This window comes from Ictalurus furcatus, chromosome 5 (genome assembly GCF_023375685.1).
Source record: "Ictalurus furcatus strain D&B chromosome 5, Billie_1.0, whole genome shotgun sequence".
NCBI classification, from domain to species: Eukaryota; Metazoa; Chordata; class Actinopteri; order Siluriformes; family Ictaluridae; genus Ictalurus; species Ictalurus furcatus.
Window position 1 is genome coordinate 31,329,720 of NC_071259.1, and position 12,399 is coordinate 31,342,118.

At 46.4% G+C, this 12,399-nt stretch overlaps 2 protein-coding genes across 5 annotated transcripts in view; one reads left to right on the forward strand and one right to left on the reverse strand.

Moving 5' to 3' along the window:
* Window positions 1-12,399, reverse strand: part of fcho1 (FCH and mu domain containing endocytic adaptor 1) — a 48,885-nt gene that overhangs the window by 35,642 nt on the left and 844 nt on the right. The window contains exons 1-2 of one of the 4 annotated variants that reach the window (XM_053625811.1): window positions 1,835-3,923; window positions 1,468-1,757 (exon numbers count right to left, since the gene is read on the reverse strand). The exons of 2 other annotated variants lie outside the window; for them this stretch is intronic. The gene's annotated coding sequence lies outside the window, so the exon portion shown is untranslated. Of the gene's footprint in view, window positions 1-1,467; window positions 1,758-1,834; window positions 3,924-4,063; window positions 4,221-12,399 lie in introns of those variants that run through there. One more of the 4 variants, XM_053625809.1, reaches the window with a different exon arrangement.
* On the forward strand, window positions 761-7,121 carry LOC128608284 (mucin-2-like). The gene is made up of 3 exons (XM_053625919.1): window positions 761-1,503; window positions 5,576-6,811; window positions 7,075-7,121. The coding sequence occupies exons 2-3, from the start codon at window positions 6,043-6,045 to the stop codon at window positions 7,119-7,121; spliced, it is 816 nt and encodes a 271-aa protein (XP_053481894.1). The 5' UTR covers window positions 761-1,503; window positions 5,576-6,042.

A 12,399-nucleotide genomic window follows, 5' to 3' on the forward strand; every position in this document is an offset into this window, starting at 1 on the left:
GGGTATTCTCTATACACGTCCACTGGACCTAATATACCGCAGTGCATTGTGGGTATTCTCTATACACGTCCACTGGACCTAATATACCGCAGTGCATTGTGGGTATTCTCTATACACATCCTCTGGACCTAATATACCGCAGTGCATTGTGGGTATTCTCTATACACGTCCACTGGACCTAATATACCGCAGTGCATTGTGGGTATTCTCTATACACGTCCACTGGACCTAATATACCGCAGTGCATTGTGGGTATTCTCTATACACGTCCACTGGACCTAATATACCGCAGTGCATTGTGGGTATTCTCTATACACATCCTCTGGACCTAATATACCGCAGTGCATTGTGGGTATTCTCTATACACATCCTCTGGACCTAATATACCGCAGTGCATTGTGGGTATTCTCTATACACATCCTCTGGACTTAATATACCGCAGTGCATTGTGGGTATTCTCTATACACGTCCACTGGACCTAATATACCGCAGTGCATTGTGGGTATTCTCTATACACATCCTCTGGACTTAATATACCGCAGTGCATTGTGGGTATTCTCGATACACATCCTCTGGACTTAATATACCGCAGTGCATTGTGGGTATTCTCTATACACGTCCTCTGGACCTAATGTACCGCAGTGCATTGTGGGTATTCTCTATACACGTCCACTGGACCTAATGTACTGCAGTGCATTGTGGGTATTCTGTACTAATTGCCATTGTTTTGGTTGCCATGTTACTGTTGCTATGGTTACACACAAGGCTTTTTTGCTGAGCACGAATTCTGACTTCATACAGCAGCAGAGAGAGATTCGTCCTTGTGCTGCGGATTTAACACTGCTGTTCAACCCGAGTGAACCACAGGGGGATTACACACACACACACACACACACACACACACACACACACACAATCTCTCTCGCTGTCTCTAATTCTTTCTCTTTGTGCCTTTCACTCTCCCTCTTTCTCTCCAGCTCTGCCTGTCCCTCTCTATCCACCTCCCTCTCTCCTGCTCTATCTCCATGTCTGTCTCTCCCTTTCTATCCATCTCTCTCTCTCTTTCCCTCCCTCTTTCCCTCTGCATCTCTCTCTCCTCTTGTCCCTCTCAGTGTCTTTCTCGCTACATCTCTCCGCTTCTCTCTCTCTCTTTCTATCCAGATCCCTTTCCCCGTCTCCCCACTACTCTCTCTCCGTCAGCATCATCAGTAATTAACTCCGTGCTGGAGTCTGTAGAGATCTGGATCTTGGCAGATAACGCAGCGTGTGTTGGCTGTGAGTAGAACCTGCAGCGGCTCTCGGGACAGCGCTGGGATTTAAACTCATGACGTTGTGGTCACCGGAGCAGAACCTGAACCACAGAGCTACCGTGAAGTCCTGAGCACAGACGCGTTAGATCGGAACGCTTCCAAACTGCCCAATAATCACCGCTAGCACAAAGTTCTGCAGACGTTTAAGATCACTCACTCAGATCACGCTGATCACCACACAACCTGAACACAGGTGTGTAATTCAGACGTCCTTCACTCTACATCTCTCTCATCTGTCTCTCAGTCCTCTCCATGTCTCTCTCCTGCTGTCTCCCTCACTCCATCTCTCGCTTCTTTTCTCTACATCTCTCGCGCTCCTTCTCTCTATGTCTCTCTCCATCCGTCTCTCTATGTCTCTCTCCATCCGTCTCTCTATGTCTCTCTCCATCCGTCTCTCTATGTCTCTCTCCATCCGTCTCTCTATGTCTCTCTCCATCCGTCTCTCTCCTGTCTCTTTCCATCCGTATCTCTAGGACTCTCCACTGCTATCTCTCTCCATCCGTCTCTCTACGACTCTCTCCTACTGTCTCTCTCCATCCGTCTCTCTATGTCTCTCTCCATCCGACTCTCTATGTCTCTCTCCTGTCTCTTTCCATCCGTATCTCTATGACTCTCCACTGCTATCTCTCTCCATCAGTCTCTCTACGACTCTCTCCTACTGTCTCTCTCCATCCATCTCTCTACTGCTATCTCTCTCCATCCATCTCTCTACTGCTATCTCTCTCCATCCATCTCTCTACTGCTATCTCTCTCCATCCGTCTCTCTACGACTCTCTCCTACTGTCTCTCTCCATCCGTCTCTCTACGACTCTCTCCTACTGTCTCTCTCCATCCGTCTCTCTACGACTCTCTCCTACTGTCTCTCTCCATCCGTCTCTCTACGACTCTCTCCTACTGTCTCTCTCCATCCGTCTCTCTACTGCTATCTCTCTCCTACTGTCTCCCTCTCCATCCGTCTTATCTACGTCTCTCTCCATTCATCTCTCTATGACTCTCTCCTACTGTCTCTCTCCATCCGTCTCTCTACGACTCTCTCCTACTGTCTCTCTCTCTCCAGCCGTCTTATCTACGTCTCTCTCCATCCATCTCTCTACGACTCTCTCCTAGTGTCTCTCTCCATCCGTCTCTCTACTGCTCTCTCTCTCCATCCATCTCTCTACGACTCTCTCCTACTGTCTCTCTCCAGCCATCTTATCTACGTCTCTCTCCATCCATCTCTCTACGACTCTCTCCTACTGTCTCTCTCCATCCGTCTCTCTACTGCTCTCTCTCTCCATCCATCTCTCTACGACTCTCTCCTACTGTCTCTCTCCAGCCATCTTATCTACGTCTCTCTCCATCCGTCTCTCTACGACTCTCTCCTGCTGTCTCTCTCCATCCGTCTCTCTACTGCTCTCTCTCTCCATGCATCTCTCTACGACTCTCTCCTACTGTCTCTCTCCATCCGTCTCTCTACTGCTCTCTCTCTCCATCCATCTCTCTACGACTCTCTCCTACTGTCTCTCTCCAGCCATCTTATCTACGTCTCTCTCCATCCGTCTCTCTACGACTCTCTCCTGCTGTCTCTCTCCATCCGTCTCTCTACTGCTATCTCTCTCCATCCGTCTCTCTATGACTCTCTCCTGCTGTCTCTCTCCATCCGTCTCTCTACTGCTCTCTCTCTCCATCCATCTCTCTATGACTCTCTCCTGCTGTCTCTCTCCATCCGTCTCTCTACTGCTATCTCTCTCCATCCGTCTCTCTACATCTCTCTCCTGCTATGTCTCTCACTCCTTCTTGCTACGTCTCTCTCCATCGGTCTCTCGCTCATTTCGCTCTACGTCTCCCTCTCTTTTTGTCTCTCACCCGGTCTCTTTCTATCCACATCCCTCTCTCTCTCTCTCTCTCTCTGCATAAAGTGCCGATCATTTCTTTAACTTCTTAACCTCAAATTGATCTTCTGAATAAACCTGCCCACTGATAAGGAATTATTTCCATTAACTCTACAACACAACACAACGCACCACAAACTAACAAACAAACAAACAAACGCTGGCGCACAGTCGACGCACCAAACACGGACGAAAACAGACACCGGTATACATTTGGGATTATTTCGACAGATCATCTCTACGCGGTAAAAAAACGTCACGTCGCCACTGGCCCTTATTTTCACGTGTTCACGGTCGACGTACTGCTTCTCCTTAAATAATGTGCTTGTGTACAATTAAAATCAGTAGCCAAATTTGCTAGCAAGCTAACATCATCGCATTATTGACCCCTAACTATCGCGGACTGACGGTAGCATCGCCTTAATTATCCGTTAAAGTCAAGAACGCGGCGAGACTGAAGTTGTCCTTTCCTCAGGACGATGCGAGCGGTGAAACTAACATTCTCACGTCATCTCCGTCTCACGCTGCGTCCTCCCTTTAAAGGAGGATTAACGGCGTCGGAGCGGCGCTTGAGATCAGACAGACAACAAAGTGCACGCAATAAAACAAATAATAAAAAGCAACCGTGCAGCAGAGTCTTCCCGGAGCGCTCGTCCGTCACGCCGATTTACGGCTAATTCCTAGATCTAAATCCGCCCGGGGGTTCAGGAGACCTTTAAAGAGGACGAGTGATACAGAGCTCCCGTTTTTAACCCGGAGTGCACCTCCAGCACGAGTGTGTGCGACGTCACGCCGTCGGGTTTTCCTCCTCGCGCGGCTTTATCGGAGCAGAGACGAAGGACCGAGAGCCACGCGCTCAGAAAGCAGAAAGGGTGCACATACTTTCCAGATCAAAGCCCAGAATAGAAGATCCTCTCGAGTCTTTGGGGAATGAGTTTGCAAATGCCAAGGAGAGAGAGAAAAAAAAAAAGAGAGAGAGAGAGAAAGAACAGAGTCTGGTCGGTTCTTTGGCGGCTCAATCTGTCAGAACCGGAGTGTTCTGGGTCAGAGAGAGAGAGAGAGAGAGAGAGAGAGAGAGAGAGAGAGAGAGAGAGAGAGAGAGTGGGGGAGAGTCGGAGGAAAAAAAGGGAACAAAGAGAGTCTTAGTAAATAAAAGTAAATCAAAATGTCTCTCAGGGCAGAAAAGAGCACCGGTGAACCAATTGTTTGGGGGTGCCATTACTTTTTAACAGCGGACAAATACGAAGGACGAGTATCCCAGCGTGACTCTCACCAACGTTTCTTTTAAAGTTAACGAGACCCGAGAATAAATAATAAGTCTCTCAGAATGATGTCAGTGTTCTGATCATATACAGCGTCACTGGAAAACAACAACACACAAAAAAAAAAACAACACTGTGCTAATTTGGGAGGCGCACGCTGAGCATCCTGAGCTGCGAGAACTTCCTGTCAGAGACCTGCCACTTCCTGCCGGCTGAAACCCGAACAATAACGTCGGCCCTAATCAGAAGAGGTAAAGATATGAGTGTTCATGCTGTCCAACGAGGAGACAACAACCATGCTGGCCAATCGAGCTGTGTGTGTGTGTGTGTGTGTGTGTGTGTGTGTGTGTGTGTGTGTGAGAGAGAGAGAGAGAGATACTGACATTTACCCTAATCATCATTTTCAGTTTTAACACATCGCAATAAATAAATATCATTTAATAATCCCGAACCTGAAAAAGACCAGAATTTCTACCATTTCAGGGTTAAGGAGAGGCGTAGTGATAATACAGTCTCTCTCTCTCTGTCTCTCTCTGTCTCTCTCTGCCTCTGTCTCACTGTCGCTCTCTTTTTGTCTCTCTGCCTCTCTCGCTTTATTTGTCTCTCTGCCCCCCCTCTCTCTCGGTCTCTCTCTCTGTCTCTCTTCCTCTCTCTTTGCCTCTGTCTCTCTCTCCTTCTTTGTTTCTCTGCCTCTCTCTTTCTTTTTGTCTCTCTGCCTCTCTCTTTCTTTTTGTCTCTCTGCCTCTCTCTCTCCTTCTTTGTTTCTCTGCCTCTCTCTTTCTTTTTGTCTCTCTGCCTCTCTCACTCCTTCTTTGTTTCTCTGCCTCTCTCTCTTTGCCTCGCTGCCTCCCTCTCTTTTTGTCTCTCTCTCTCTCTCTTTGTCTGTCTGCCTCTCTCTCTCCGTCTTTGTCTCTCTGTTTCCCCTCTATCTCTCTGTTCCTTTGTCTGTATCTCTGTTTCCCTCTGACAGTCTGTCTGTCTTTCAGTTTCTCTCCCTGTCTCTCTTTCTCTGTCTGTCTGCTTGTCTCTGCCAGTCTGTCTCTCTCTGGCTATATCTGTCCGAGTCTCCCTACCAATACCAACAGATATCGCTTCCTCTCTCTACGCCCCACTCTCTCTACCGCATTTGCAGATTTGCTTCACACCAAACTTCTGCTTCATCAGACCTCCAGTTCCTGAGAAAGAGAAACTGTAAAAGGTTCTTGCTATGAACTCTTGCAAGAGAACTGGCCATGGCATGGACAGAACACTGAGCTCTTATTGATAAGTACATCCTCATCTCTCTCTCACACACACACACACACACACACACCCCGTGTAGGTCATGTGCTTCCTGGACGACCCAGATAACAAACTGACTCGAGGAGCCCGAGTTAGGAGACGTTTCCTCTGCACTGCAGTAAATAAAACCCAGACTGAAACCACATTATTTCCTTTAAAATAAGAAATAAATCAGTTACTTTTTCCACCACCAACAAAACAAACATGTGGCACAAAGCGATCAGTACTTTGCTCTGCTGCTAGTTATGGAAGTGCTCTCTCCTGAAAAGGGTGTAGGGGTAATGACGAAATTCTGGTGTACAGAGTAACTACAGTATCATGGAACTGACAGGCACAAAGACCACACCCCCTTCACCGAGATTGACAAGTACAGGAACCACGCCCCCTTCACCGGGACTGACAGCCACAAAGACCACACCCCCTTCACCGAGATTGACAAGTACAGAAACCACACCCCCTTCACCGAGACTGACAAGTACAGAAACCACACCCCCTTCACCGAGACTGACAAGTACAGAAACCACACCCCCTTCACCGAGACTGACAAGTACAGAAACCACACCCCCTTCACCGAGACTGACAAGTACAGAAACCACACCCCCTTCGCCGAGACTGACAGGTAGAGAAACCACAATCCCTTCACTGAGACTGACAGGTAGAGAAACCACACCCCCTTCACTGAGACTGACAGGTAGAGAAACCACACCCCCTTCACTGAGACTGACAGGTAGAGAAACCACACCCCCTTCACTGAGACTGACAGGTAGAGAAACCACACCCCCTTCACTGAGACTGACAGGTAGAGAAACCACACCCCCTTCACTGAGACTGACAGGTAGAGAAACCACACCCCCTTCACTGAGACTGACAGGTAGAGAAACCACACCCCCTTCACTGAGACTGACAGGTACAGAAACCACACCCCCTTCACTGAGACTGACAGGTACAGAAACCACACCCCCTTCACTGAGACTGACAGGTACAGAAACCACACCCCCTTCACTGAGACTGACAGGTACAGAAACCACACCCCCTTCACTGAGACTGACAGGTACAGAAACCACACCCCCTTCACTGAGACTGACAGGTACAGAAACCACACCCCCTTCACTGAGACTGACAGGTACAGAAACCACACCCCCTTCACTGAGACTGGCAGGTACAGAAACCACACCCCCTTCACTGAGACTGGCAGGTACAGAAACCACACCCCCTTCACTGAGACTGACAGGTGCAAAAGCCACACCTACTTCCGTAGAGACTGACATTCATAATCCACGCCTCCTTCTATGGGGACCGACAGATATGGGACTGACCAACATAAGCCCCACCCCCTTCACTGTGACACAGATGCCACACCCACTTCACTGGGGAAGAGACAGAAGTGGGAGAGATAAACACGGCAGTGAAGAGAACTACGATAAACAATAAACAGTAATGAAACAGAAGCGGCCTCGTCCCAAATCATTCCTGTGGCCTTGCTCTAGTGGAACAGACAGGCCGGTTGTTCCTTTGGGCTCGGGGCTGTAAACAGTGAATGCGTTTTTTTGTGCTCACAGCATTGTAACAGTTGCAGCCCCTGTAACCAGGCCCGTAGCCACAGATCCTCCATCTGCTCTGTGAGTGTGTGTGTGTGTGTGTGTGTGTGTGTGTGTGAGAGAGAGAGCCAGCGCTGCTAACCAACCCAAAATCTCACCCCCTCTGCACTGCCCCGTTTGGCAAAGTGGTAAAACTGGCACGGAGGTAAACGAGGGCACTGCGGCGGAGGCGTGACGGAGAAGCCCAGAGACTCCGGAGATCCTCCGCAGAGCCGAGAGGAAGCGGCCGCGTCCCAAACCGCTCCTGCTGCGTCGTGCTGAGCGGAACACTGTAGCGTGACCATTGAGATACAGTGTAAAGTTCTACTTGGAACCCTTTCTGATAGAACCATTAACGGTTCCCTCATAAGAACAAATGAAGGACCCTCACATACAAAGGACTGTTTAAAGAGTGTAGAACCCGCACTAGAACTTCCAGATTTTGTTCTTCCTCTTTCATCCGTCTGTTTTTTGGTCTGTTCTCCTCCCTGCTGTTTCCATTTACAGTCTCTCTCTTTCTCTCTCCATCTCGATATCTTTCTCTCTCTCACTTTCTATCTCAATCTTTCTCTCTCTCTCTCTCAATCTCTCTCGCTTTGTCTTTCTATCTCTCAATCTCTGTCCATCTCTCATTATCTCTCTGTCTATCTTTCTCTATCTGCCTGTCTAACTCTTTTTCCATCTCTCTCTCTCTCTGTAGGTAGTTGGTGCTGCTTTGCCAGTGACATTCAGTACGATGATAGTCACAAACCAAACCTGTCCATCAGTGGTTTATACGTTTATACGTTTATGCGTGTGTGTGTGCGCCTGTGTGTGTCTTGTGTTTCTTTGACTCAACATCGGACTCAAAGCCTTCACTGTTCCCCGTTTAACGAGACCCTCGGCACACACACTGAGCTGACGGCTGTGTGTGAGATCAGTGGCAGGATGAAAACAGAGCCAAACCTCTTCACTTCAAGTGTGTGTGCGTGTGCGTGTGCGTGCGTGCGTGTGTGTGTGTGCGCGTGCGCCCCTCAGGCAGCATCGCACAATTAAAGCTCTTAACACTCTTTTGTGAAAGGTGATTGGCTTTTCCTGATTAGCAGCAGGTGACCAAGAATGTCTGTTACACACACTCACACACACTCGCACCTCCTGTAGAACAATTCTGCGCTGAACTTTCAGGCACTGAAGAAAAAAAACGAAAGGAAAAAAAAGCTTACAACTCAAAACAGGAAACATTACCTACTCCGGCCCGCGCCAGTGAAACTTACATCGAGTGTAACGAGGCGTGGAGCTGAACTCACGAGATGTTATCAGCTCTGGATTGAATCTATAACGACCGTAACGCGGCGCTTTTACAGCTAACGGCCCACGCGAGCGACTATAAAAGCTCCCGGGGTTACAGTTAAAAACGCAATTATGCACACACACACACGCGATAAGAACGACCGGAGAAAATAAACTCACACGAGATCCAGCGCTGGTTTATGAAGACCTCCCGGTACCGATTAGTGATTTAGTACTGATTCTGATTTTACACACAGAAATCGGGACTTCATAACTCTGAGGTTGCCAGATGTTTCTTCAGCAGGAGCATCCGAGACAGAGTTTAGCTTTATCTAGACCATCATCTATAAACACAACACTTTAAACTTGGAAAAAAAAAAAAAAAAAAATTAATTTCTCTGTAAAATGACGCAACATAAAAGCAAGACATTTAAAAATAAATAAAATAAAAATAAAATAAAATAAAAAACACGCCCGCGCTTTGAAGGATAATCCAACGTGCTATACGTTAAGCGTTCTTCCTTATATTGATCTATGAATGGTTTGCAATTTATTACACTATTACTTAAATAACAGAATCGTATTTAAGCGTTTCATTTTTTCGCCTGTCTCACGAGATGTAAATTTCAGCACGGCATATTGCGGTACGATTTTTTTTTTTTTTTTTTTTTTTTTTTTTAACTCGAACCCCACCCAGTTTGCATAACTCTCGCACAACTTCTGGAACTTCTACAGTTCTACAATCCTTCCAGGATTTCACGATTTTGCGATCGCAGACACCAAGGCAAAAAAATAAAAATAAAATCAAAATTTGAAAAAGCTTTTCAAAACTAAACGCGGGTTTTCCGCCACGTTGACGTCACACGTTCAGACAGAACCGTCTTCGATTCACGCTTGTCGAACACGAGTACATCTAAAAGGTCTGGTTTACCGACGGACGTCGCTGCCAGAGAAAGAGCGCGAGAAACAATTTCGTGCGATTCGAGTAGTTTCCCGTAAAAATTTTTAAAAATCTCCACAAGCAGCATTTTTGACCGCAATAATCGCATAAAAAACCCCCCAAAAATACCTCGAAGTGTGTGACGTCGTTATTAAATCCTCATCGTGTGTGCGTGACTCAACTACGAATGCTAGCCAGTCAGTGAACTGTAAAAAAAAAAAAAAAATTGAACCGGAACATCCTGCGCACGCCGTCCGAACTATTTATACTTCAGGATCATTATTATAAACGTTCATCGGCGCCGTGTTTGTTTTTCAGGTGCTGAGGTTTGGATTCGGTTGGATTCCAAGTCAAACCGTCTAATAATTTAATAAGAGCTTAATATAAGAAAGGACAGGACGTGAGAATTTTCTTTACAAAGTGTCCTTCCCGGTTCTGATCCATCACACCTGGGTAGAGCTCGAACAGAGGGTGTGTACGGCGCTGGTAAACACACCAGGGTGGTTTAAGGGTTCAGAGTTTAAACCGGTGATCGATGGGCATCGCGGTATCGTACACGCTGGATTAAACGGAGCTAGAGAGTGCGGAGAGCAAGACACGCTGCCATGTTTGACACGCTGTTTAACACGTCGTTACGGATTCTGGTCCCGATCCTCGCACTTCGTTAGAGAGAAAGCAGCCTGGGTGTCCAGGAGAAGAACAGCTGTCTCCTGCTGTTGGGGGAAAAAATTGAATAAAAATAATAATAATAAAGTAAGCGCCAGCCGTCGCGCTTCACCTTTCTGGTGCGATTCCCAGAATTCAATTCCATTAACGCTGCTTCGACGCATAACTCTTCTTCTTTTTCCTGTTAAAACGTCGCCCGATAAAACACGTAACAATAAAAGTCTAAGAAACGCGATAGGGCTTTTTTTTTCCTCATAGCGTGGGAATTTGCCAACGATTAGCTACAGTTTTTATTAATTCAAAAAAAAAAAAAACGACAAGTCTGAGTTTTTTCGTTTGTTTGTTTACAGTTACGTTTAATGTTGCGCAACGTCCGTAAAACAAGCTCGTTCCTAATCGATTACGTTACAGCAGCAATAAATAGTCGTTTCCACGGTTACTGGAAAAAAAAAAAAAAAAAAACCTGCAGTGTGTTACAAAGAAACGACGGCGTCCTGAGGACTCGCCCGTGTCGGAAAACTCACTCGCACTGGAGACTCCTTCGAAATAAATAAATAAACAAATAAGCTAAACCACATCAACAAATCAGACACTGGTTTTAGTTTTAGATCAGCGTAGAGAAGCCGTCCGAAATACTCACGAGTCCCCGTAAACGAGCTGTTACTATGGTAACGATAACCGTTCGTCTGCACGTAGCCGAAACGCCTCCTGACCCGATCACGATCGCAGAATCTAACAGCGCTGATATTATAATATTATTAAACTGTAACGCGACCGGGAAATTTTATATAATCGGCACATACGCTACCTGTTAGACCCGTTTTTTTTTGTTTTCCCAAAGCCGTTTGAAACGCGACGCCGGTTCCAGGGTTGCCAGTCTCACGCTATTTACACCAAACCGGTCTAGTTTAGGAACAAGGTTGAGGGTGAAATAAAAGCAATCCTGAACTAGCTTTAAAAAAAAAAAAAAAAAAAAAGTCAGTGACGGACGAGATCACGTTTTAAAGCAAATAACCGGAATTAAATCTCCGTCAACACGTGCCGTTGGAAACAAAAGGAAAGTGTAGGTGCAGACAGTGCTTGTAAAATATCAGTTCGTCGCCTTAAGGATCGAAATCGAATCGTATAGTATCGCATCTTCGCAGATTCAGTGAGATCGTCGAATTCTGACTGGTTGGCTTAAGAGGCGAAATCGAGTCTTATCGCATTGTAGCAGATATTCAGCGGTACCGTCGAATATCGGGTCACCGGCTTAAGAAGCGCAATTGAATTGAATCTTATCGTAGCGTAACAGATTCAGTAGTATCGCCAAATATCAGATTGTTGCCCTAAAGATTGAAATCAAATCGTACCGTATCATATCAGATTCAGTAGTTTTGTCAAATATCAGGTCTTTGCCTTAAGGATCGAAAGCGTATATCATATGGCAGCAGATATTCAGCAGTACCGTCAAATATCGGATCATCGACTGAAGAAGCGCACTTGAATCGAATCTTATCCTGTCAGATTCAGATCGAATCGTTGCCCAACGGATCGAAATTGCATTGTATCATAGCTGATTTATCGTTACGGTCAAACATCAGATCATTGTCTTAGGGAATGAAATCCTACCGTATCATATCGTATTCAGCGGTATCGTCAAATATCGAATCGTCGGCTTAAGAAGCGAAATCAAATATCACATCGTATCAGATATTCAGGAGCACCGTCAAATATTGGCTCACCGACTTAAGTAGCAAAACCAGACTGAATTGAATCGTTGCCTCACGAATAGTATTATATCGTTTTCCACCGTATCGTTTGCAAGCCTGAGGTTTTAAGGTTTACACCCCTAGTGGATAATGTCTGCATTGCATGATGGAAAATGCGTGCGCACCACAGTGAGCACCCTAGTGAGCTTGTTTCGGTGGGGAAAGAAGAACCACACAGACTTTCCGTGCTAGTTTCGGGTCTTTTTGCACGATTTATGGAGACGTATTGGGCTGAAAATTTTTGCACGCACAGTACTGCAGTGGAAAAGCACGATGTCCAGGTCATCTGGTCCTAACCTGGACATCCTCAGGTTCTCCACTGGTCGGTGCATCACGTTACACACTTGTTAACTGTAATATAGAGACATCGTATGACCGCCATATTAAAATATCGCCATCCTAAATATTCAGTGTTACAAGAACACATGGATTTATTCAATTTTACAAAGCAAGCAACACCTCCATGTCAAAT

Bases quoted from the DNA above. Each gene is read 5' to 3' on its own strand.
- LOC128608284 (XM_053625919.1), top strand. From the start codon at position 6,043: ATGGAACTGACAGGCACAAAGACCACACCCCCTTCACCGAGATTGACA. The intron at 6,812-7,074 runs GTACAGAAACCA...ACTGTGACACAG, and splicing joins CCCTTCACTGAGACTGACAG to ATGCCACACCCACTTCACTG.